Source organism: Syngnathus scovelli, chromosome 3, assembly GCF_024217435.2.
Source record: "Syngnathus scovelli strain Florida chromosome 3, RoL_Ssco_1.2, whole genome shotgun sequence".
Taxonomy (NCBI): Eukaryota; Metazoa; Chordata; class Actinopteri; order Syngnathiformes; family Syngnathidae; genus Syngnathus; species Syngnathus scovelli.
The window spans coordinates 16,946,170-16,967,399 of NC_090849.1; the positions used below are offsets into that span (position 1 = coordinate 16,946,170).

The 21,230-nt window shown below is 40.1% G+C and overlaps 3 protein-coding genes across 5 annotated transcripts; 1 reads left to right on the forward strand and 2 right to left on the reverse strand.

Annotated features, from left to right (window-relative positions):
• Positions 1-11: 11 nt before the first annotated feature.
• Positions 12-9,216, reverse strand: tpcn1 (two pore segment channel 1). Its single transcript, XM_049763502.1, has 27 exons — positions 9,129-9,216; positions 8,789-8,883; positions 7,291-7,427; positions 6,705-6,881; positions 6,521-6,634; positions 6,278-6,408; positions 5,994-6,082; positions 5,714-5,748; positions 5,545-5,603; positions 5,370-5,469; positions 4,742-4,858; positions 4,511-4,635; positions 4,374-4,422; positions 4,234-4,297; positions 4,109-4,153; positions 3,991-4,047; positions 3,858-3,911; positions 2,643-2,715; positions 2,443-2,550; positions 2,187-2,348; positions 1,982-2,094; positions 1,731-1,777; positions 1,582-1,650; positions 1,405-1,501; positions 1,140-1,279; positions 960-1,049; positions 12-727 (listed from the first exon to the last, which is right to left on the reverse strand). The coding sequence occupies exons 2-27, from the start codon at positions 8,880-8,882 to the stop codon at positions 584-586; spliced, it is 2,490 nt and encodes an 829-aa protein (XP_049619459.1). The 5' UTR covers position 8,883; positions 9,129-9,216; the 3' UTR covers positions 12-583.
• On the forward strand, positions 9,212-13,234 carry iqcd (IQ motif containing D). The gene is made up of 5 exons (XM_049763505.2): positions 9,212-9,624; positions 10,147-10,813; positions 11,073-11,294; positions 11,378-11,449; positions 12,347-13,234. The coding sequence occupies exons 2-5, from the start codon at positions 10,163-10,165 to the stop codon at positions 12,641-12,643; spliced, it is 1,242 nt and encodes a 413-aa protein (XP_049619462.1). The 5' UTR covers positions 9,212-9,624; positions 10,147-10,162; the 3' UTR covers positions 12,644-13,234.
• Positions 12,741-15,670, reverse strand: cfap73 (cilia and flagella associated protein 73). Of its 3 annotated transcripts, none has more exons than XM_049763510.2 (7): positions 15,464-15,670; positions 15,179-15,301; positions 14,837-14,929; positions 14,242-14,433; positions 13,753-13,974; positions 13,540-13,672; positions 12,741-13,454 (listed from the first exon to the last, which is right to left on the reverse strand). In XM_049763510.2, the coding sequence occupies exons 2-7, from the start codon at positions 15,281-15,283 to the stop codon at positions 13,402-13,404; spliced, it is 798 nt and encodes a 265-aa protein (XP_049619467.1). In that variant the 5' UTR covers positions 15,284-15,301; positions 15,464-15,670; the 3' UTR covers positions 12,741-13,401. The 3 variants fall into 3 exon arrangements, with proteins under 3 accessions (XP_049619467.1, XP_049619466.1, XP_049619465.1); XM_049763509.2 differs by having other exon boundaries at positions 13,514-13,672; positions 15,179-15,324; positions 15,464-15,668; XM_049763508.2 differs by having other exon boundaries at positions 13,514-13,672; positions 15,464-15,664.
• Between the last annotated feature and the right edge of the window lie 5,560 nt (positions 15,671-21,230).

Below are 21,230 nucleotides of genomic sequence, written 5' to 3' on the forward strand. Positions count from 1 at the left end.
ACTCCAAGGCATTGTGTTACACAGAAATATACCAATTTAATACAGTACAAAGATAAAGTGATGATCTTGGTTGATTTTAGTCACTATACAAAATTGATTTGATAGCTAGGAATTCAGCAGTAAGTACTGAATGTAGATTTGGACAACCTCAGGTACTATTACTGCATTAAAATATTGCATGTATATTGCTACTTGGGCTCACTTAGGACCTCAATTGGTAAGCTGTTGAGGAAATGTACTCGTCATCATCTGACAATATTCATAGCAGCCCAACTTTGGTTAAATGGGGGTTTCAAAAGGTCACAAAAGACCTCCACCATTATATATATGTACATTACATACTGTAAGAAGTATTACTGACAGGTTCCTCCCATAAAGTTGAATGGTCCCTGGCAAATCCACCACATGTCTGACAGCAGTGGACCTGCTGTCTCTCTGGTGTGAGGACACCTTGTCCTCATCTCACATCTGTTCAACAGACACCAGACCGGCTCCCACTGTGTGAAAAGGTGAGTGTGTTGGGGTGGGATTAGAAGTCCCGGAGTGAAACAATTGTTTGGAGTATCACTGCCGCACGAGTTGGTCAGTTAATACTGTAAGGTCCAGTATGTGAGTTTAGCTGAGGCGTAGGCACAAAAGGCGGATTGGAGGTGGGACTGTCCAAGTCGGGTTCTTGATTTTGGTCTGGCTGAGGCAGGTTTTCCCTTGAATACTCTAAATACCACTCCTGGAAGAAGCAGCGGAAGAGCGATAGGTTAAAAGATGCACTCGTACCAGCTCTATAGTCATTAATTAAGGCTATGTGATTAAAAAATGGTATGAAATGAAATGTCATACACAGACTTACATTTGTGTAGTTGTTGACCTACATTTTTTGATGGTGTTCACTAAAGAAAATACACCATGCAGCTTGGACCTTTGGAGTAAATCCAGCCAATGGTGACAAATGCTGTTCTTACCTGCATCTCTTCTTCATACATTTTCATGCTGAGGTCACCCTTCGTCCTTGACCTCCGCCCTTGGTATAACAGAGGCGAGTTTTGTTCACCCTGAAGTAAAAAGAGAGGATGTTTTTTTTTGGGATTGTTGCTTTGTTTTCTTAAACTGGACAAAGTATGGTGGTTGTTTTTTTTTTGTACCCCACAGCGATCCATTGCTTGCATGACTCCCACCATAGAGCTGAGAGATGACTGTCCAGGACATGCCTGCTTGTAAAATTCCAGAGTGGACAGAGCTTCGTCATGGCTCACTTCTACTTCAAATACGATTCCATTCTCATCTAGAGCACACACACTTGATTATAACTTCAGTGTTTGAAGCAATACTGCCGCATAGAACAAAGATAATTTTTGATTTCGACACACGCACTAAGACAGACACAAAGTCAAACACAGTGCATCCCACCCTCTGGGTTCTCCAGCATTTCCCGGTTCTTGCGGCTGTAGTTCATGCGGAACACAAACGCATCCAAAATGAAGGCCACGATAATGGTCATGACCACCTGAAGGGCGCACAAAGCAACGTTGCAGGTTGACAAGAAAGCAAAGTGAAAAGCGTCTGGTGACACACATCGAGCCTCACCATGGTGACGATGTAGAAGGTCATGAAGTAGAGACGACTCCAGTGGCTGGTCATGGAGGTCACTCCTTCCTACAGAACAAGGGAACATGGCAGCCAGCGGTCAAGTAGCAGCAAACAGGTAATAACATCATCTGAGGACATCATCTCACCATTGTGATGTACCAGTTGTTCACAACAGTCAGCTCAAAGAGAGTGACTGGAGAAAGAAGAAAACACAAGCAAACATATTTAAAGGGAAATAACCCATCATTTTTTATGTAAAAATATACATTGTTCAAGCACAGACTGATTCAATTAGAACATAATTTTGGGATGGTGTTTCAGGCACGACTATACGATGGCAATATAAACTGGGTTCTTTTTTTTTCCTTTTCATTAAAGAAGGAAACTGGAGCCGTACCAAAACTGCTAAGAATGTTGTTGAAGTTGTTGAGATAATAGTAGCCTCCTTCCACCGTTTTGTTGCCAATTGTGACGATGGCCGGCTTGTAATAGTCAGCCACTGTGCTGGTACTGAGGATTGACACAAAATGGAAGAGATGTAATGTGTTACTGTGATCTTTCTCGATCCTAAAGAGCAAAGGAACGCAATTTCAGCAACTTACTTGCAGCAGTTGGGCTTAATAGAATCAGCGAAGAATTCCATGCCCACAATGGCAAACGAGTAGTAGAAGATGATCAAGGTCAAACCCAGACTGGCCATCCTGGGCAGGAGTTCAAACATGGTGTCCAACACGTTGCGATACCTCTTCTTGATCTTAAACAACCTGCAATTATGTGTTGCATAAAAATAGTCACAAAGGCTCAACGTTGCTTAACAAACTCATCGGACGGGTGTTACAAGTACAGATGAGAACGCACCGAAGGAGCTGTAGTGGCCGTAGCACAACGATGAAGTAGAAAGGCTCCATATTCAAGGCGAGCGTAATCAGACCCAGGAAGGCAGACGCGGTCACAGAGAAGTCAAACCTGGACAGAAAGAGAAGAGTATGGGTCTGTCATCAAATGATTGAGATTTTTTTTAATGCGAGGTCTTGTTCAAAGTAGAAATGAGTACTCACAGATTCCACCCAGAGCTGAAATAAGCCAACGGTCCCAAGCCTGAGATCTTCAACAGCACTTCCACACCATAAACTCAAAATGGAATAAGCAGAATTACAACAAGGCAACGAAAACAAATCTCAAACAATTAAGGTGGCGGCCAAAAAAATGATCAGATATGAACTTTTGACATTGAAGGCCACTCTGTTCCGATGTTATTGTTTCTGTATTCAATGTTTTGCCTTTTATAGGACAAGGAACCATATTAGGCCATTTTGATCTTGTTTACTACAGAAACCGATCTTGCTGCTCTTTTCCCGTTAAAAGGAGACTTATTGAGTCTCCCTTTTTCTAATCTTGACTATGGTGATGTTTTTGTATATGAACACTCCTGTTCAGAGTCTGCAGATGTTGGACAGCGTGTAGCACGACGCGCTGAGATTTATCAATAAATGCGGATTTCTCACTCACCAGTGTACCTTGTACTCGACAAAGTCAGCTGGACTTTTCAGCGCACACGTCGTCTTGGACATTGGTATGTTTTCAGTTGTAAAGCTATTCCTGGCTACATTCCAGAGAACCTTTTTGGTTGATCATGAAGGATTCATTGTGTAATTTGTATTAATTTGGCTTTGTACAGTTTGTTGTTCCCCAGGTACTAACAACTGTCTGCTCCTTTTGCATGGTGCAATCCGCAAACTCAATTTGAGCTGCAGAACCTTGTGTCAATGTTTTGAAATACTTGTTGGAAACTCTACAAATCTTTGCTCTACAAAATGTTTGCCATAACTTTAGTTGACATTTTATTTTCTTATTACTGCGTGTGTAATATGACCTGTGTAAGTGAGAATGTGTTTGATTTTGTAGTTGTATTGGGGCCATTCTTGGTCAGGTCTTTCTGGGAACAAAGATTCTTTATCGCCAAGTAACTAGCCTTGGGTAAATAAAGATTAAAAGTAAACACAACAGCGTGCTCATTGGATTTTTTTTTTTTTTTAAACTTCAAAATGTGAGACTCCGAAAATTACATATTACAGTTTTTGTTTTTTACTGAGTGAATCTTACTTGTGTCATAATTTTTTTTGAACAAATTACCTTGACTTATATGGTGAGGCATGTGACGTTTACAAATATAGTTGCTTGTCCTGTAAAGGCTTCAATTCTCTTTAATTGTACATCATTCAATAACGACCCTAATTTGTGTCTTTGTGGATTAAAGTGTGCAGCCTACTCACTGGTAAGGAAGACAGTATAATTCCATGGCACCAATTTAGACCAGGAGAAGCCACCTGCAGGACAGATTATATCCCGTAGTCAGATTTATTGAGTTTTGTCCGACGCATTGAGGGCACAAGAAAAATGACTTACTCTCAAGTGTGAATGTCTCCACGAAGATCCACACGCCGTTGATGGCCACGACCACATCTGTTGTGCATAGGGAGACAGTTAGGGGCAAGAACCAATTAAAATCCTCCTAAATACTTACACATGGTGTACTGGAAGGCCTTAGACTTCACCATCAGGTTAATGCCTATGAAAGTCGAGGATGCAAATAAAAAAAATGAGAAGATGAGATTTTTTAAGATAACAAAGGGGCTATAGAGAACTTGCCTTTTAAAATAATGTAGGCTGTGTGTGGGAGGTCATCAAACCAGTGTTCCCCACTGCGTCGTGCCTACACAACACATATGCTTGCATAAGCAACAGCACCTATAGAATTCTGGCATGTTCAATACATGTTAGCTCTTTACCTTCCATTTAAGGCCTGTCACCTCATAGAACTTATAAAAGTCCTGCAGACTAGAGAAGAGTCAAAAACATACTTTCAAAGATGCACTGAACCGTGAGAGCAAAATCTGATTTGGAGTGATGTAGCGCGGTCACTGACCTGAGCATAGGAGCACCAGATCTGTTAAGAGCTTTATAGGTAAGGAAGCGGTCTCTGGCAGACATCCGTGGTCTGTAAAAACGCATCAGGCCATCAAACTGTTTCAGTGAGACACCCGTTGGCCTCTGAAGGGAAACGGCAGACACGTATTAAAAGAGCATGTCAGTCTTCGTAGTGGCTGCGGATGCTTTGAAGCTTGGAGCAGCGAATACACGCAGCATTATTTTATACCTGCCGGCTGACTAAGAGCTGGAAGGCGTGGTCGACAGCAGAGCGCTTGTGAAGCAACAGAGACTTGAACTTCATCTTCTCCACATCATTAAATGTGTCAAACACCACTGCAAGGAGCTGCACACAAGAGCGAAAAGCAAACCAGCTACTGAAGGGGAAGTCAACAAGATTTCTTGAAAAGTATGAAAATGTATGCCTCAGCTTTTATTGCACAGGGAAGTACCCACAGGACTCACGGTTTGCTATTAATTTGAAAACATATCCATTATTTGCTGTTTTTTTAGTGAGACCAAAGCAAAAAAAAAAAAAAAAAAATTACTTTAGCGACATCTTGTGAAATCTTTGTGTTGGTGCAGTTATTTTTCCATATGTGATGTCACAACAGTTTGTGGTCATGTAATTGGCTAGTAGACAATCTAATATTATTACACATCAAGAAGGTGGTTTCTATTTTCTTTATAGAGGAAAGAGTTGTGACATCTGAACAAATTTAAGGGTGACATGTGTCACCCGTGTCTTACTTAAACATTTGTCTGGAATCTAAAAAACAAGTTGAGAACTCCTGAGTATTCCTCGACCACGACTATATCAGTCATGATGTGCGAATACAACTTAAAAAAGGTTGTACCAGGTTCATGATGAAGTAGAGCTCAATGGAGAGGTACACAATGAAGAACACGCAGGACCAGCGGTTCTTTGCGTACGCCGGCATCATCACATCAGGGAAACTGCAAGAAAATGCAGATGAAACTCATGTTAGTGTTTGCACGTCACATGACAGCGTCAGATGCTGCTGCGCTTACTTTGCTGTGGTGAGCAGTACAAAGAGGCTAACCATGCTGTTCTCCAGCGTGTCGAAGTACTGCGGTGACCACAGATGCTCAAAGTCAGGAAATAAGACAGCAACACACGCAAACAAACACAGAAAGGGAAGTCTCACGACTGAGAACATTAAATTAAACTCCAACTTACTGGATCTGATGCGTTTGTAGAGAAGAGGCAGAAACCTGGGTTGAGGGAAAAGAAAAAAAGAAATAGTAGCACTTAAAAAATGCTCTATAAAACATGATCACTTTTTATAGTTTTTGGTGTGGACCAAAAATGATAACCATTATACAAGGTTCTTTAAAGATTTATTCTCTAAAATTTAAGAATTCAAGAATACAAAGAAAAAGTATGCGTGATCAGGTTTAATCACGAATTACCGGATCCCAAAAAATAATGGGCACTTTTCAAAATAAACGATTCTCACCCAGGATCGCGAATATGACCATGAAGAAGAGCAGTAGTAGGAGAATGTCAATAAACGGTGGGAGGGACTGGAAGATCTGCCGCAAATTTCTGATTGGATGAGAGAAATACTGTTAGTTACCTTTGAGAAAAACATTGCCCTTGTGGTAACGTTGAAAAACTTGGGCCAGATCCTTTTAAGTCAAGTGCAAGGCTGTTTGTGGTTACGTGCAAACGTCTATTTTTTATTTTATTTTTTTCTTTCGGGGAAGAGAAACAAAACATTGAATCATAGTATAGGCCTACCTGCGCACAGCACCGCAGTATCTACAGTCCACCAGGAATATTGGTCTGAGTGCTCGGGTCACTCGCATGTGGGACGTCTGTCGGACCAGAACCACTATGGCCTCTACAAACTGCAGCAGCAACACACACACCTGGAGACAGACGACACGAAGACCCGAAGCAAATTAATCTTGTAAATCAAGGTAGGACTGCATTAGTCAAGACTTGTAAAACATTCTACACTACAAGGTCTCCATCAGTTACCTTCACCATGGTCCTCTTGTGTCGAATGAAGGTGTGGAAGCCCAGCCAGCGAAGCTTCATGCACAGCTCAAATGCCACAATAACCAAGGCTAGGAGCTCCAGAGTGGCGTGGATCTGCACACGGTATCGCACATGCTCAGCGAATGCTTTACATTTATGTGGATGTGCGGTCATATTTACTCACGTAGACGTCCAAACGCAGCGAAGGCACGGCGGGAGCTTCGCACAGCGACAGAGTCATGAGCAGAAGGCCTGTTAGCAGCTCCATCATGTAAAAGAGGTGGTTGTGGGCAAAGAGGTACGCCGCCAGTGCCTTGGGGTTCCGAGGATGGGTGAAGAACTTGTCATTGTTCTCGCCCTCCTGTAGGTGACATTTAGAAGAAACGGGACACTTCAAGTTTGAATGACATCATCACGACAGAAGGTTCTTAGCATGCGTTTACACGTACATTCAACCATGTCAAATCAGGCAAGTTGGGGCACTAATTCTCGTTTTGTTTTGTAGTCCAGCATGCTATATTATCGGTAATTCTGAAAACAAAATTTTGTTTTTCACTGGACAACTTAACTGCTGACAAAATGAAGCCTCAACATAATCAAAGAATTGTAAACGACATTCTCTTACATCTCGACACACTTATGAATGCTTCACTTCAACCCAATGAAAACAACATGGTCAGGTGTTGTAGGTGAAATAAAAAATCTCATAATCATGTGACGCTGCACTTGTGCTCACACTGCTGTATTCTTGCATACGTGCGTTTGAATACCTGCAAGAAGATGGCCGCCTCCTGGTAGTTCATCTCCCAGCTTTGCCGTACAGACACATCGGGTGCCCGGTGGATTTGAGACCCAGATGTTGACGTTACGCCACTATTTCTTACATCATAGTTTCCAGCACCTCCATCTGGAAGAAGACACAAGTAGCGTAAAGAGCTGCAGGGTTGAGTTCAAAATAAGTCAACCACCGTAGCAATCCCATTGCATCTGCGAGCAATAGGAGGAGACCACCAATGGCTCTTCACTTCTTATATTCTGATGTAAAGAAGCTGTGTGGTTGTTTAAAACCTCCATTGATCCTTCTGGAACTTTGTGTGTGTTTGTCTGTGGTTGAAGTCAACAGTACGTATCATTTACTGTCTTACGATCTTATTTCAGCTTCCTCACACATGGGAATACAGATGGCCTAACATTCCACAAGACTGATGTGAACTGCAGCGACTCTTCAGTGTTGTCATCATCACGTGAGTGTCCAGGACACGTAAAGAAAGCAAGGTGTGAATCTATTCAAAACAAGAGTTTAAAATAACTCCTGGTCCTTCAACCATGAAATTTGAATCAAAGTGTTCATCTTATTAGAGATAAAGTTAGGACTCAAAAATACACAGATTAAACCAAAGGGGAAAAAAAGACTAGCAAAACATAATCTGCCCTACTCCAGCTGCATGCTTACTTCTAAGTGCTCATCCCACGCATAGTTCATGAGTCCAAGATTCTGGCGGAAGGCCTTGAAATATTGCCATAACCAAGCACAGAATACAAATATATCGTGACACCGCAGTGTAAAGCTCAAATTCCATTCCAGCTGTTTGGCACAAAAAAAAAATCATCTGTCACACTCACCATTTCTATCGAGCTAAACAATAATGAATATGAGCTTCTCCACCCCTCTATGTCATCATGTGACCTGTCATATGATTTATAATGACTGTAGTCCATTTTAAGAAATCCAATTTCAAGAGTTGCCTCAGTCCAGAAAAGTCACCCAAGAATTCTCCTGTTTCCTTCTTATCCGACACTCCCTGCCATCCTGGAAAACAACCGCTCCTCTTCCTGTTCAGTTCTGGATCCAGTCTGCTCAAGCCCAAAATTCTGACATTCGACACATGGCCACCAAAGCGGGGCGAGGGGAACGGATGAGGCAGCATTTTATCTGATGACTCACTTATGTAACTTGATTGAGGGGAACACAAAGATGAGCGGATGCTTGAATGTCCTGCAAAAGTTGTCGAATAATAAGACCTTTCCTCCATTTTGTTTGGTTCTAAATGTGGAGATGTGCAAAGATGGACTTATTCTGGTGGCTTACAGGACAGCCTCATCACAACTCCAGAATCCTTAAAAAGCATGTAGTATTTGTGGAATCATCTTCAATGGAACCCTTTGAAAGATTACACACAATTGTCTCTCGTTCTTCTCGTATTTTTCAAGTGAAGTCATTGATTGATTGACTGCTTCAACTTAAATGGTGTTTAAAACAGTACTTACTTTCGTCTCCCCTCGCTGGGTCCTCATTGAGTAAATCGCTGTTTACATCATCCCAGGTGAGGATAAGAGGCACATCATCGTCGTCAACTTCCATTCTTTGATACAAATCAAACATCAATGTTACAATCTCGATCTACTGGGGTCAAATAAATTTCAAGAGAGGAGCTAGCTAGCTACACGAGTACATGGTAAAACTGCTCTCGATAAAATATGACAAGCTAACGCTGAACTTGTTAGCGAATATACACTTCAAGTATGACAGCAACACAAGCAATATGAAATAAAAATGTCTAGCAACGAAGTTATTATCGAGTTACTGTGCGAAAGGCTAGTTGTTTACAGTTTTGGTTGTGTCCTAGCACGCAGGAGACATCTGTCACTGAATCAATTGGCTCAGAGTGTCACAAGCAGTCACGAGCATCCTCAGATTTCACTCCAGACCAAATCCGAAACTATTAGACGGTTTCACCAAACGCGACAAGTTCCTTTGAGACTAGTTTGTCATAAATAACAACACCGATACACGGAGGGCATTTAATCCAAGCTCGACATTCAAGTTGGCTTTTTGTGGGGCGGTGTTTTTTACGACAATTTCAGCAATTCACGGCAGCTTTCACAGTAGTATGTTTCCAAAATAAAAGTAAGCAATTTGTGTGTACAATATGAAACACCAAAAATACGCATTTTATAGGCATATGAATACTGACACGATTGATACATCAGAACATTTTGATAATTCGAGGCTAAATAAACATTTTGCTCTATCAGATCATTGGGCCGCCGTTTTCGACCGTATCCTAGCAACAGTAAACATGTTTTGCGAGCGACAAGTCAAAGTAAGTCCCTTTCTGATCTTCAATACAACCTGGGTTTGTCGTTTTGTTTTGATAGCTCTCGTTGCTATGCATGTTTGAATTTGCCCACGACGAGCGACAATGTTCAGAGGAATAAAAAAGTTATAGAGGGGGAAAAAACACTGTCGAAGTGGAATATTTACTCTCGTGCAAAAGTAAATGTGATCAGAATAAAATATCGTTAACATTAAACTATGAATGAAATAAAACAAAATATTGTTGAAAAATGCAGTTTTTGTTTGAAGGTAGCTAAAATCCTTTTGAAGAACCTTTGTAACATGACGTCATGACATCGCTTTAGAAGGCTCTGACGTAGGGGTGTTGTCAAAAAAAATAACGTTGGGGGCATTGTCACAATATACACACAGCAATTGCAAACTATTTTAGGAGAAATCAATCAATAGTAAGATTTGCTACCTGTTTTATAATGAATTACGTTGCAAAGCAGCAGCCAACATTTCATATGTAACTAATTCTCACATGTTATTGTTTTCTCTCCATTAGTGACAAGTTTGACAACATGTCTGAAGTTGAGGTGATAGAGCCGATAAATGGGGACAGCGCTGAGCTCTCATCCACTAGTCTGCAGCAAGATGACGATTGCGAGGCTAATCTTGATCAAGAGGAGCCCCAGCGGAGGCTCCTCTCCTCCGAGGCCCAGACCGTCTCAAACATACTGGAGAACTGTATCAGTCAAATCGAGATAGCAGCATCTCTATCTGCCGTCCGCCAATCGGTCTGCTCATGTGATGTTGTCCAAGAGGAGTTCAATAGGATCATTGAGGTGCATCAGATGTTAACCAAAAGCCTGGAAACATCAAATGACCTCAAAGAGGTCATAGGTGGACCGGCTGGAGAAGAAAGTGCTAGAAGGAAAAGGAAGGCTCTACTCGAGAAAGAGTTCAAATACTCTGTTAGGGATTTGCTCAGGTTTTTTCGCACCTATCCCGATATCCTTATGGGTTTGAGACCAGAGGTTGGCATGGAGGTTGGGGAGACTGAGTACACACTCATCGTAGGGCTGAAGAAATTTCATGTACATATGATAGAGAGGTTGCAGACCACCCCAGAAGAGGAAATACTGTTAGCCCTTGAGACAGTGTTACCTGACACAGAACTAATTCTCAAACTAGAACAAACAGCTGCAGCTATAATACAAAAAGATGTTGAGGTAAGTAGTCATAATTTTTGCATCCAAAATGGAATACAAAATCTGTTCGGTGAGAGGTAGCTTCACAATCTGACATATTCTGAGTATACATTCTTGACCTGCCCTCTTTTTTAGTACATTGTTTTTACATAAAGAAAAAAAAAAAACGAGGTGTGTCAACTGTACAGTCATCCCTCGTTACAAGTAGCAATAAAAATATATACTCTGACTCAGAACACTTAATGTCTGACCTCTCCCATTTTTTGGATTGAATTTTTAGATTTCCGAGAAGAAAGATGACATCGAAACTTTGGAGCGCCTTCTTAAGGAGAACCAGATAGAAGTAGTCGACTGGAAGCTTTTCGCCAATGAACAGTGCCAGTCCATTATCAAGGTTTCTCAGGAGAAGCAAGCCAGCATCCAGCAGGAAATAGACCGACTCAACATTCGAATCAACACTTCGACACTTAAATTCAGAGAGGTGGAGAAAACACTTCAAGAGGTGCACTAACTTTTTTAGCATGGTTCTATGACATCATTTATGTGGAAGAGATGAAACGAACTCCGTGTTCTTTCCTTTGACAGATAAATGAAAATGTGGAGATGGAAATTGAGTACTTGATCCAAAAGTTTGATGACGAAATACAAGAGCATCAGGTACAAATTTTTAAGACAATGTTTTGTTTCATGTTACTTAATTGTAGCTAAGTAACATTATTTATTGACTTCACTAGAATTATTGACGAAGATACCAAACCGAAGTCATGAAAAATAATCAGGCCTTGCCTTATAGGTTCAGTTCCACTCTCATGATGCAAAACACTCAAATCTGAAGTCATTATTTCCCACAGAAATTATTTTAGTAAAGAAATAATAACATCATTAAATAGAATAACTAGAATTAAGGAGTTTATGTATCATGATAATTTAATGGTCATTATGCTACTCATGATGGTGTGCGCACCTTGGCCAACAGAAGAAGATATAAACAGATATAGAACTGCAAGTTAATTTGAAAAGCAGAATACCTATAATTATGTTCAAATACAAGTTGTTTAAAGGTTTAATTACTGCGCCATAAATACCAGTTTTGATTCCCCATCAAAAGGTGAAATTCTCCTTGTTTCATATTTAATTTCATCGTAAAATCGAACCAATTGTGGGAATTTACAATTTGAAGCAAGCACTTGCCTATTTTTCTCCAGCACACAGCTGCTTGTTCTGGAGTTCACTGCCCCCATGTTGGTCTAATGATGTCACTGGCAAATTTATGTAGTCAGTATGGCAATAAATTAAAATAGGAATAACCCTATCGTGAAATTATTTTAATTCAACGTTTTTTTAATTCAATTTACGAGCATACTGGGTACATAAATTGGCCAAAGAAATTATGATTAGGACCAGCACAGCCAAAAATAAAATAACTAGTCACTTAAGAAGAATAAAAAATGTCTTGAGTCGTATGGCTGCAAGTGAGGAAGCGGATGTGAAGCTGTCCAAGACAAACCACAAAACATTCAAATCTGCTTCACTAACTCTGACTTCATTCCTCAGACTGATCTGGAGTTATGTCAGTTGGATGTTGAAAGAGAGGAAGCGGAACGTGAAAGACTGGAGAAACCTTATGCTGATCTGGAGAAGGAGTACGACTACATCATGGAAAAGCGTCGGATTGCAGATGAGAAACGAGTTGCTGCGCTTAAGCTTAAGGTTGCTCTTTATTGTCAGTCATGGTGGAGGGGCTACTGTACTCGCAAATTCTTGATCAATAATCCCATCACGCCTCCTAAGAAGGGCAAAAAGGGCAAAGGCAAGGGTAAGGGCAAAGGCAAAGGCAAGAAGAAAAAATAGACCAGATTTAAAAGTCCGCAAAATACACAGTACGCAATCATAGAAATATCTGGAATATTTGTTGGCTTAATTTTTAATCTAAGTTGGGTTGTTCTTATTGTTTTTTTTTTGTTTTTTTACTTTGTATACTTGGGGATAGTCATGCTGGAACATCAATTGGACATGGGTCCACCGGTTGTTGTTTTCTTCAACACATGATGGCAGCATGGGACTGCTCAATGGTGACATCCAGCGTTTGTGTCCTGGGAGTCATGCTCCAGTCCAGATTCAGAACAGAACCTGATGTTGACGAATTTTAAAATGTGATCCATCAAAATTTGACATGTCCGCCTGACATCGCACTGATCTTTATTTGGGCCCAGCCGTCCTCATGGAGGCTCTCCATTTGAAGGAGGGTCAAAGATCAAGTAGCAACAGGAGTCATTCAAAATGAATGAATGCCATGGGGAAAAGTTATATATTTCGATTTCTGTTGAGTTAACTTGGTTTCTATCTCACAATGTATCTTTCCTAGGTGATGTTGGTAATTTTTTCTGAAAAATTAAGAATTGAAAATGTTTTTGATATTAAAAACTGTTTTATGTGACTCCATCTCCAATGTGTACAGCAAGTCATTCACTAACTATACATTATACATAATGCACGTTCGAAGATCTTAAAACATGAATACTGATTCACATTTTAGATCCAAATCAAATAAAGTACTTTCATGTTTTGTTCATGGAACATTGATCTTTTCTTCATCATGTCTTTGTGCGCTACTTTGATGTTGTTTGACAATGTCCTTGTGGTCCTGGATGAACATCTTGATCTACAAGAGTCAAAAAGATATGTGTCATTCGCCACTAGATCATCTGTCAGGCTACAAACCTTGTCCAGTTGTGTGTCGGTGTCACCCAGATGGACGCCTTTCTCGCCATCCACATGACCACCCGTCACTTCATAGAGGTTGAGTGCCGCCATCTTGATCAGGCCCAGCAGGAGTGTCTTCTTGGCTGCGGTGCCCTGAATGTGTTTCCACTTTGTCTCCTGTATAAAGAGAGGAGAACAAAATGATCCCAAACCATCATAAACATTCAATCTATAATTCCTCTTAGTCAGTTCGCTACCCAGCGTTCCACTTCCGGCTGTGCCCTGTCCAGTTTGTGGTGCAACTGTGCCAGCTGGTTACTGCGCTGCAGAAGCATCAAGCGATGCTGGCTGTTAAAGGTCAGCAGGGCTTTCCTCTGCAGGTCCACCTGCTCCTCGGCTAACCTCCGCTTCTCACAGAGCTGCTCTCTGATGCGGAGAAGATTCTCTAGGTGACCTGCCAGAGACGCTTCATCTTCAAACTGGTAACACACACAACCAAGACACAGGACAACATTACATTTATGAAACTGATATTCTCTAAAGAGCCATATAACGGCTACATACTCTTAAAAAACGGCAATTTTGTTAATAATTGGTTCAATTGTGCTTCCGCCTAGCCAAGAGGGTACACATCTTTTGTCCGTCTGTGTGCATGATGTGCAGGAAGAATCTAAGGTCATTTAACATTGAAAATTTCAGTACAAAGTTCAACATTGCTGTACAATAATATTACCTCGTCACCTTACCCGTGTTAGTTTGAACACCTGTTGCATGAAGTCCTGATACACTGCGTCTCTGTGCATGTGATGAAGGAGCTCCTGTTTTCTGTGCTGCAGTTGAGCGTACTCTTCCTTCAGCATGTCCAACTCAACCTCTTTCTTCTGCACCTCTTTCCTCTCTTTCTCTGCTTTTTTGATGTTCTGATCAGCATCTTGTTCCTTCACATGGAGATATGTTGTTTTAGGAGGGAAATGATCCGAAAGCCACATTTGTTTGCTGTTCATTGTAAGGCAGTCAAAAGCTGTCTTGTGGCACACTCAAGTGTTTAGTGAAAGTTAATGTATGTATTTTGGGGATATGTGGAAGTTAGAGTTTTAGATATTTATATTAGCATGTGCAAGAGATTTGAGGACTTGTACAAACCCCCCCTCTGGTCCCACCACTTAAGTAGCAGACCGAAAAATTGATTTTCTAGCTCTTAGAATCAATTTCCTCCCCTGTATGCCCCACTTCATGATTTGAGATGTAAGCCAAATGTAAATGCAACATTCACACAATAGTAATTTAAAGCATAGTAATGAGGTCTTGTTGTGAACCTCTGTGTGAAGTTATTCACTGTACCTTTGGAGAAATATCGAAGTTCCAGATTAATTCCTTGGCCTTCTTTGCCTCCTTGAGTAGCTCATCTTCACATTCTTGCAAACTCTTTAATTTCTTTGAGAACACAAAAGGCATATGGTTACTTTGGGTATTTTAAGTGACTGTTGTAATATTAAATATGTGCCAGATTCTCACCACCATTATTATTATTAGTAGTATTATTATTAATAATAATAATAATAATTTACAGCTCACAGCAACACTTTTTTTTTCTTTGCATGAAAGCACGCAATACTTAAGTCCTTCAACTTTTACCGAGGCCCTCAAGTATTTTTACTTTTGCATCCAGTTTCCACAGCGCACCTGTAAGCGCTGCTCCAGTATGGTCATGAGATGTTCTTGCTCCCGGCGATCCTTCAGGAACTCAATGAGAGTGTCGTTCCTGTCACGGTACTTCCTCGTTGTCATCACCACGCAGCGTTCACCCTAAGACATGCTCTTTTTTCACACTTGTACAGAGAATAAAGCTCTTAATGAATATTGATAGTTCACGCACGGACTGGCCGAGTTTCACACAACTTCGTGCAAATTTCCTGTGAAATGATCCCCCGGGAGCCTCAGAGATGATTAATGATGTCGAATACTCACGCAGTGTTCAATTTGAAGGTTGACTCCGATACTTTGATTTACATTGGTGCCACTTTACGAAATCTTTCAGCACTGAGTTGACAGTGCTTCCGGTTGTTGCTATGGTAACCTGTAGACAATTGCGTGGATAATTTACATAAACAAGAGTACAACACCAAATATTCAGTAAAATAATATCTTTAAGAAAAAAAAATCACCTTAATTAGATTATCTCAATATTTAATCTAGCCACATTTAATTATTTTTTATGCTCTAAAGGGGCTTAAATGCAAATGCACCGTATTTAAAAAAAAAATGCAACTTGAACTACACTATTGTGCTATTTAAGCTTGGATAAAGGGATATTTTACTTTATTTTCAGCCGTAGAAAATATTTTTTCTACAACTAGATTTGTTTTCATTTATCTACAATTAATATAATTAAAACCGCAAAAAAATGGGATCAGTGCTCAACTAACAACAGATCACAGCTCACCTTGTAAGCATCACATGAACAAACCCAGAAAACATTTTCACTGCTGCAAATATCTGAATATGTATACTTTTAACATTCTGCACAGTTTTGAACATTTAATACAGTGGTTTCGAGAGACACCCTACATTTGAACTCATTACAAAATCATGACTTTGTAGTTTTATGATCCATTTCGTGATAAAACTACGCAGTGTAAATTTCATTTTAGAATGTGACAACAGCAGAATTTGCATATGGGACTTGAATGTGATGGCTCGACTGACAGGTGTTACAGATATGAAATGTGTGACTTTTTCACTTAAAGCAAAAGTCACACTTAAAGTAACACCCTCGACCAAAGCACGCTACAGGGCGTGGCTACACAACACGCTCGTATCAGACTGACACAATGACATTTAGCATGATGAGTGTGTCACACATTGTTGTCTAAGACCATTTGAAGTAACTGCAAACTACTTGTGTTAACACTTTGATTGAGGGCTACTTTAAATATACACTGGGCATTTCATTAGGTACACGTATAAAATCTAATGCGATAATACAGATAACAATGCTCAAATTTGAACAAAAACAATATTGCCATGCACACAAAACTTTCTCATATTCATCACCAAATAAGACTAATCTTGTGCAAGGCATCTATCCTTAAAATATATTACAAGACATGTTGTTACCACCTCTCAGGAAGGGTACGGTGTAACGGTATAAGGTTGTAACACACAAGACAAGGTGACAGAGGCAGGTGGCATTAGCACACATAATGGAAATGTGATGTGCTCTTCTTTTTGCATAATCATTACCAGGTGAGGCGGCGATGGAGATGCAGACAGAAGCGACGTACAAAAACCAGGAAAATGCATCTGCTGATTTAAATTGATTTAAATATGTACACACAGATGATGCGCTTTGAAGAAATAAGAAACGCTTGACCAAAGAGCAATGAAGAGGAAAAACAAAAACACACTGAGATGCCTCTCGATCTATATTTAATGAATTCCGGATAGCTTACTATGCACACACACATACATGTACATTCATAGAGTGTACTTTATTAATAGTAATGGAATGGAGTGCTATTATAATAAAAGCACGTTGTGTGAAGTGATGGGCCGAGTGGGAGGCTGAGAAGGTCGAGACATCACATGTATGTTAACTTCAGGAGAGCTTTTTAACTGCCTGGAAGGAAGAGCGAGAAATGGGAACTCTGTGAAAATTGCATTCAACGGTGTTCCTGACTAGAGAAGGTACTTTTGTTCCAGTTTTCTGAAAACAAAAGTCCCTGTTAATCAGTCACATATGTCGAATATATTAATGGAAATAAGTTCGTAAAGATTTTTGAATTGATCCAAAGTAAAGATCTTAATACGTCTCCTGGGTAGTGTTCTTTCTTTGCTCTTTCTCTCGTCAGTAGCCTTCTAACTAAGATTCGAAAGAGTTTTTTTTTCTTATTTCAGAATATATTATTGTAGGTTATAAGGGGAGTGGGAGTACGTACCATAAATCCATTGAAAAAAAAAAAAAAAACATGAAACAAAACCAAAAAAGAAGCTCGACCAGCCCTTGACATTGTACCAATGGCAGCATTTAATAAAGAACGCCCTTACTGGCTCGCAACCATGGCGGCAGCCAATTTAATTTCATCCACAAAGTTATTTCAAGGCAGTTTTCCAAAGGATCAGGCTGGACCCAACTCTTAGTACATTAAAGCGACCCAACATAACCCCATATGATCAAACACTTTGGCGACAGAAGCAAGGGAAAAAAACTTTTCCCTGGCAGACTAAGATCTACCGCAGCTGTATTAAATGTATTTGTCCTAATAATAGAGAATTTGATTGGAGGACACTACCCTGACATTGCAAAATCTGGCTTAGATCAGTAACAGGACTGGGAATCACTCCAACTTGCTGCAACTTGTCATTAGGACAAGCAGGAACACAAATACATGGTTTAAATGATCTCAAGGAAAAACATGAATGACTTGAAGCCCAAGTAGAGCAATGCGACAATCACAAAAACAGTGAAACCAGTAACAGTGCCTATATAGTTGTTAGATTAAGATGATGGATACATGCACTGAAAAATAATTGCATATCTTATGTCCATATTTTAAATAGCATTTGTTTATACATCTGGTTAGGAAGTGTGTGGGCCTATGTGGCTCCCCAGTAGCCCTGATGAAAAAATGGTGGCACCCTCCATCATTGAAGTTGCCCATCCCTGGAGTATACTGAAATAAATAGGCATTCATAATTGATGGTCAACAGTGTGTTGCAAAGCGATATTGAGAGGAAGTCCGTGTTAATGCAAATGCATTGTCAGACAGAGAGACCAGCGCTTCTATGACACCATCTTTTAATAATGAGCAACAATGGCAAAGATGCGCTGAGTGGGACCCAAACAGTGTTACTGCTGCTGCTGCTGGCAAATAAAGGAGCCTGACAGCGAGTTGAGTGAGTGCAGGGAAATCAGGCCGCATGTGCACTCAAGGGAGTGGAGTGTAAGAGTAGTACGAATAATTTGTTTGTGTATTGATGTTTGTGTTTGCTGTTTGTCTCACAGCAGTGGTCTTGTCCGGCCTGTTTGCAAACATGCCAGAACATAAACAGGAACAAGGCTTCATGCTGAAAGGAAGCCTGCCGGAAAAGAGACCCATAAGGCCAGGCCACAATATACAGTATTTATCAATCTTTTTTTTTTTTCCCAGAACACACAATATGGGTTTTCTAGGCATTAAAAAAATATCCATACTGCATTTTGTTTTCTGGCATCAGTTAATATTTGATCTGAAATGTTATCCCGGAGATGTAGCTGATGTCTTTATATAGGACAAAAAGTGGTGCACCAACATTATAGTCAGAATACATGCAAGGAAAATAAAGTACTCACACCATACTCATTTGCATTTTAAAATGAAAAGTTTTCTCTGTACATATATGGTGGTTAGTGACGTATTATAAAACTCTACAACTGAAATTTCAGCTGGCCTGCAAATACAGCAAAGTTGATCAACAGACATTTTCCACATGAGTGCACAGCCATCTGTTGCTAGACAGAGTTCACAGTGCTCAATCAAAACTGCCCCATATGCCATTATTTTATTATTATTACATAGTCCAGTCACACCCACTTGACTGTTTGCATAGCACACCTAATAGCGCCATGCCACAGAACTCCAACAGCACCCTTAAAACGACTCTGAGGAAAAAAAATACTAATCCTTGATCCTTAGGGTATTTTTAAAACATTGTTTAAATTGTGGGGAGGAAATGCATAATAGAACTAGAAAAGCTTATTTTGTGTGGGTTTCTAATTAGAAACACTGCTCCTGACCTGAGTATTCAGAGATGGTGGCTCTGACCTTTGTCGTCCCACTTGTTCTGTATTGTAAGCGGCACAGTGACGTCCTGCTGCTATGATATTATTATGTGCTGTCTGGACATGTGGGCCGACATGGTGGGTGTCTCTCTCTTTGACTCACGAGGCATGTCTTTGTCTTACTGGTCGTCTTTGTCTACCAAATGTATGTGTGCGTACGTGCGTGTGTGTGTACGGCGGATTAGCGTGCCTCTCCAGTCCTCTGGCCGTAATCAGATGGGACATTGGCCCGGCAACCCCCACCGCAGCCCAGTGAGGGAGCACCTCCACTGTTGTGTGTGTTTGACAGGCACTCATAGACCTTCGCAGTATGTTGGGAGCTCAAGCAATTAAACCTGCACACATCAACCGTGTGTTCTGGCCACAGCGAGTGAACATTTCAGATGCCTTTGCATTAATCTGGCTGAACAACAAGAAAAAATTGGAGTCGAGCAATGGACATGACGATAAAGCAGCTCAATAAGGCAGATAAACTTCCATTAGGTTAGTCTGAGCCCTCTGACCCTCCTCTGGCCTGTCTGCTGGTAGGTTGACCCTCAACCTCTGACCTTTTGTCTTTCAGATACAACACACATACATACACACGTGCCTCTTGCTCTCTTTTCCTTGACAGCCCTCATGCTCATATTAAGATCTACATGGCTGATTTCAAGGCAATTTCAGCCATAAACTCTCATTTGGGAGGGGAATTAGTTTGCCTCCGAGTCTTGTTACTGTGCTGCGCTTAACGACATTAGTGCGTTCTTGTGGCTTTTACATTAAATCAAGGATGGATTGTACCGTTCTAATCAACCAGCATTCTATTCTATTGGCCCGGCATTTATTGTTCAACATCATTATTCTTCCGTTGTGCTGTTGCTCTTTTAAGTACTGTATATTCGAACATCTTGTAAAACAAACAAACACAAAAAACTTGCTGTCTAGGTTCTTTTGACAGTGCGCCATTACAAGCCGTCGCATTTACAAATAATGTGCGCCAGGGTTAAATGTCGTATTGATGTTGACTGGCCAGACTAAAAGATTCAAATCTGTTTCCGCTGTAATAAAAGATTTAGTTGGGCTTTGGCATCCTGCCCTTCGCACAGACGGAGGAGCACCATCAGCAGAGAAAGATGAACCATAATGAACTTTTAGCAATTACACTTCATCTCGGCCCACTTATTCTACACAAAATGGCTTCCTTAATGGCTCCCTCCGCACAAATGTCCCTTAGTGTCCTACAAAGGCATCTCTATATATTCAAACCAACTCTTTCATTAATAATTAAATAAAGGAAAAAAAGTTGTGCAGATAGATAGTATCACTATACAGTATATATTGACTCAAAAACCAATTTTTCACGAAGAGGCAACCTTAACATTCACCGTGGCTGGTATTGAAAATAAAATCTGTATTTTAAAATGTCATTTTTTTTTGCATTCTTCCACATATTTTCTGTTATACGTAAAATGAACCATGAACCATTCATTCCAGCAAAGAATAACACAAAAAATAACTGGATGTAAATTTGAACATTTGATAGAGCTATAATAGTGATTAAGATAGCAATAAGCTATAATGAAAGGTTATATATAAATCAAAGTTATTATTAGTAGTATTATTATTTATAAATGCTTAAGTATGAATAAAGCCACAGCTCCCCAAAATCAAGTATGTGGATGCTTTTTAATTAAATGGTAAAACAAAATTATTGTTGTTAATTGTTAATTCACAACAAAAATACAAAACATAATAATGCGCAATATTATTTCTTGATGAAGACAGAGTGAAAAGAAAGTCACATAAATAGGACTAGTGGAGACTAAAATGAAAGCTAGGGCATATGTTTTCTCTCTTGATATAGCCAAACACTCAAAGTTTGCTAATAAAATATTATTTAAAATAGGATTTTATCACAATAAATTCTCATTTTGC

What these genes read in the sequence shown, in the direction of transcription:
- tpcn1 (XM_049763502.1), bottom strand. Translation starts at nt 8,882, where the DNA reads ATGGAAGTTGACGACGATGATGTGCCTCTTATCCTCACCTGGGATGAT. An exon ending in AGCTCTTAGTCAGCCGGCAG is followed by an intron (nt 4,636 to 4,741) that starts GTATAAAATAAT and finishes GTTTCCCTTCAG; the next exon opens with AGGCCAACGGGTGTCTCACT. An exon ending in TGACAGGCCTTAAATGGAAG is followed by an intron (nt 4,298 to 4,373) that starts GTAAAGAGCTAA and finishes TGTGTTGTGTAG; the next exon opens with GCACGACGCAGTGGGGAACA.
- iqcd (XM_049763505.2), top strand. Translation starts at nt 10,163, where the DNA reads ATGTCTGAAGTTGAGGTGATAGAGCCGATAAATGGGGACAGCGCTGAG. An exon ending in TAATACAAAAAGATGTTGAG is followed by an intron (nt 10,814 to 11,072) that starts GTAAGTAGTCAT and finishes TTGAATTTTTAG; the next exon opens with ATTTCCGAGAAGAAAGATGA. An exon ending in TGGAGAAAACACTTCAAGAG is followed by an intron (nt 11,295 to 11,377) that starts GTGCACTAACTT and finishes TTCCTTTGACAG; the next exon opens with ATAAATGAAAATGTGGAGAT.
- cfap73 (XM_049763509.2), bottom strand. Translation starts at nt 15,283, where the DNA reads ATGACAACGAGGAAGTACCGTGACAGGAACGACACTCTCATTGAGTTC. An exon ending in TACTGGAGCAGCGCTTACAG is followed by an intron (nt 14,930 to 15,178) that starts GTGCGCTGTGGA and finishes GTGTTCTCAAAG; the next exon opens with AAATTAAAGAGTTTGCAAGA. An exon ending in ACTTCGATATTTCTCCAAAG is followed by an intron (nt 14,434 to 14,836) that starts GTACAGTGAATA and finishes CTCCATGTGAAG; the next exon opens with GAACAAGATGCTGATCAGAA.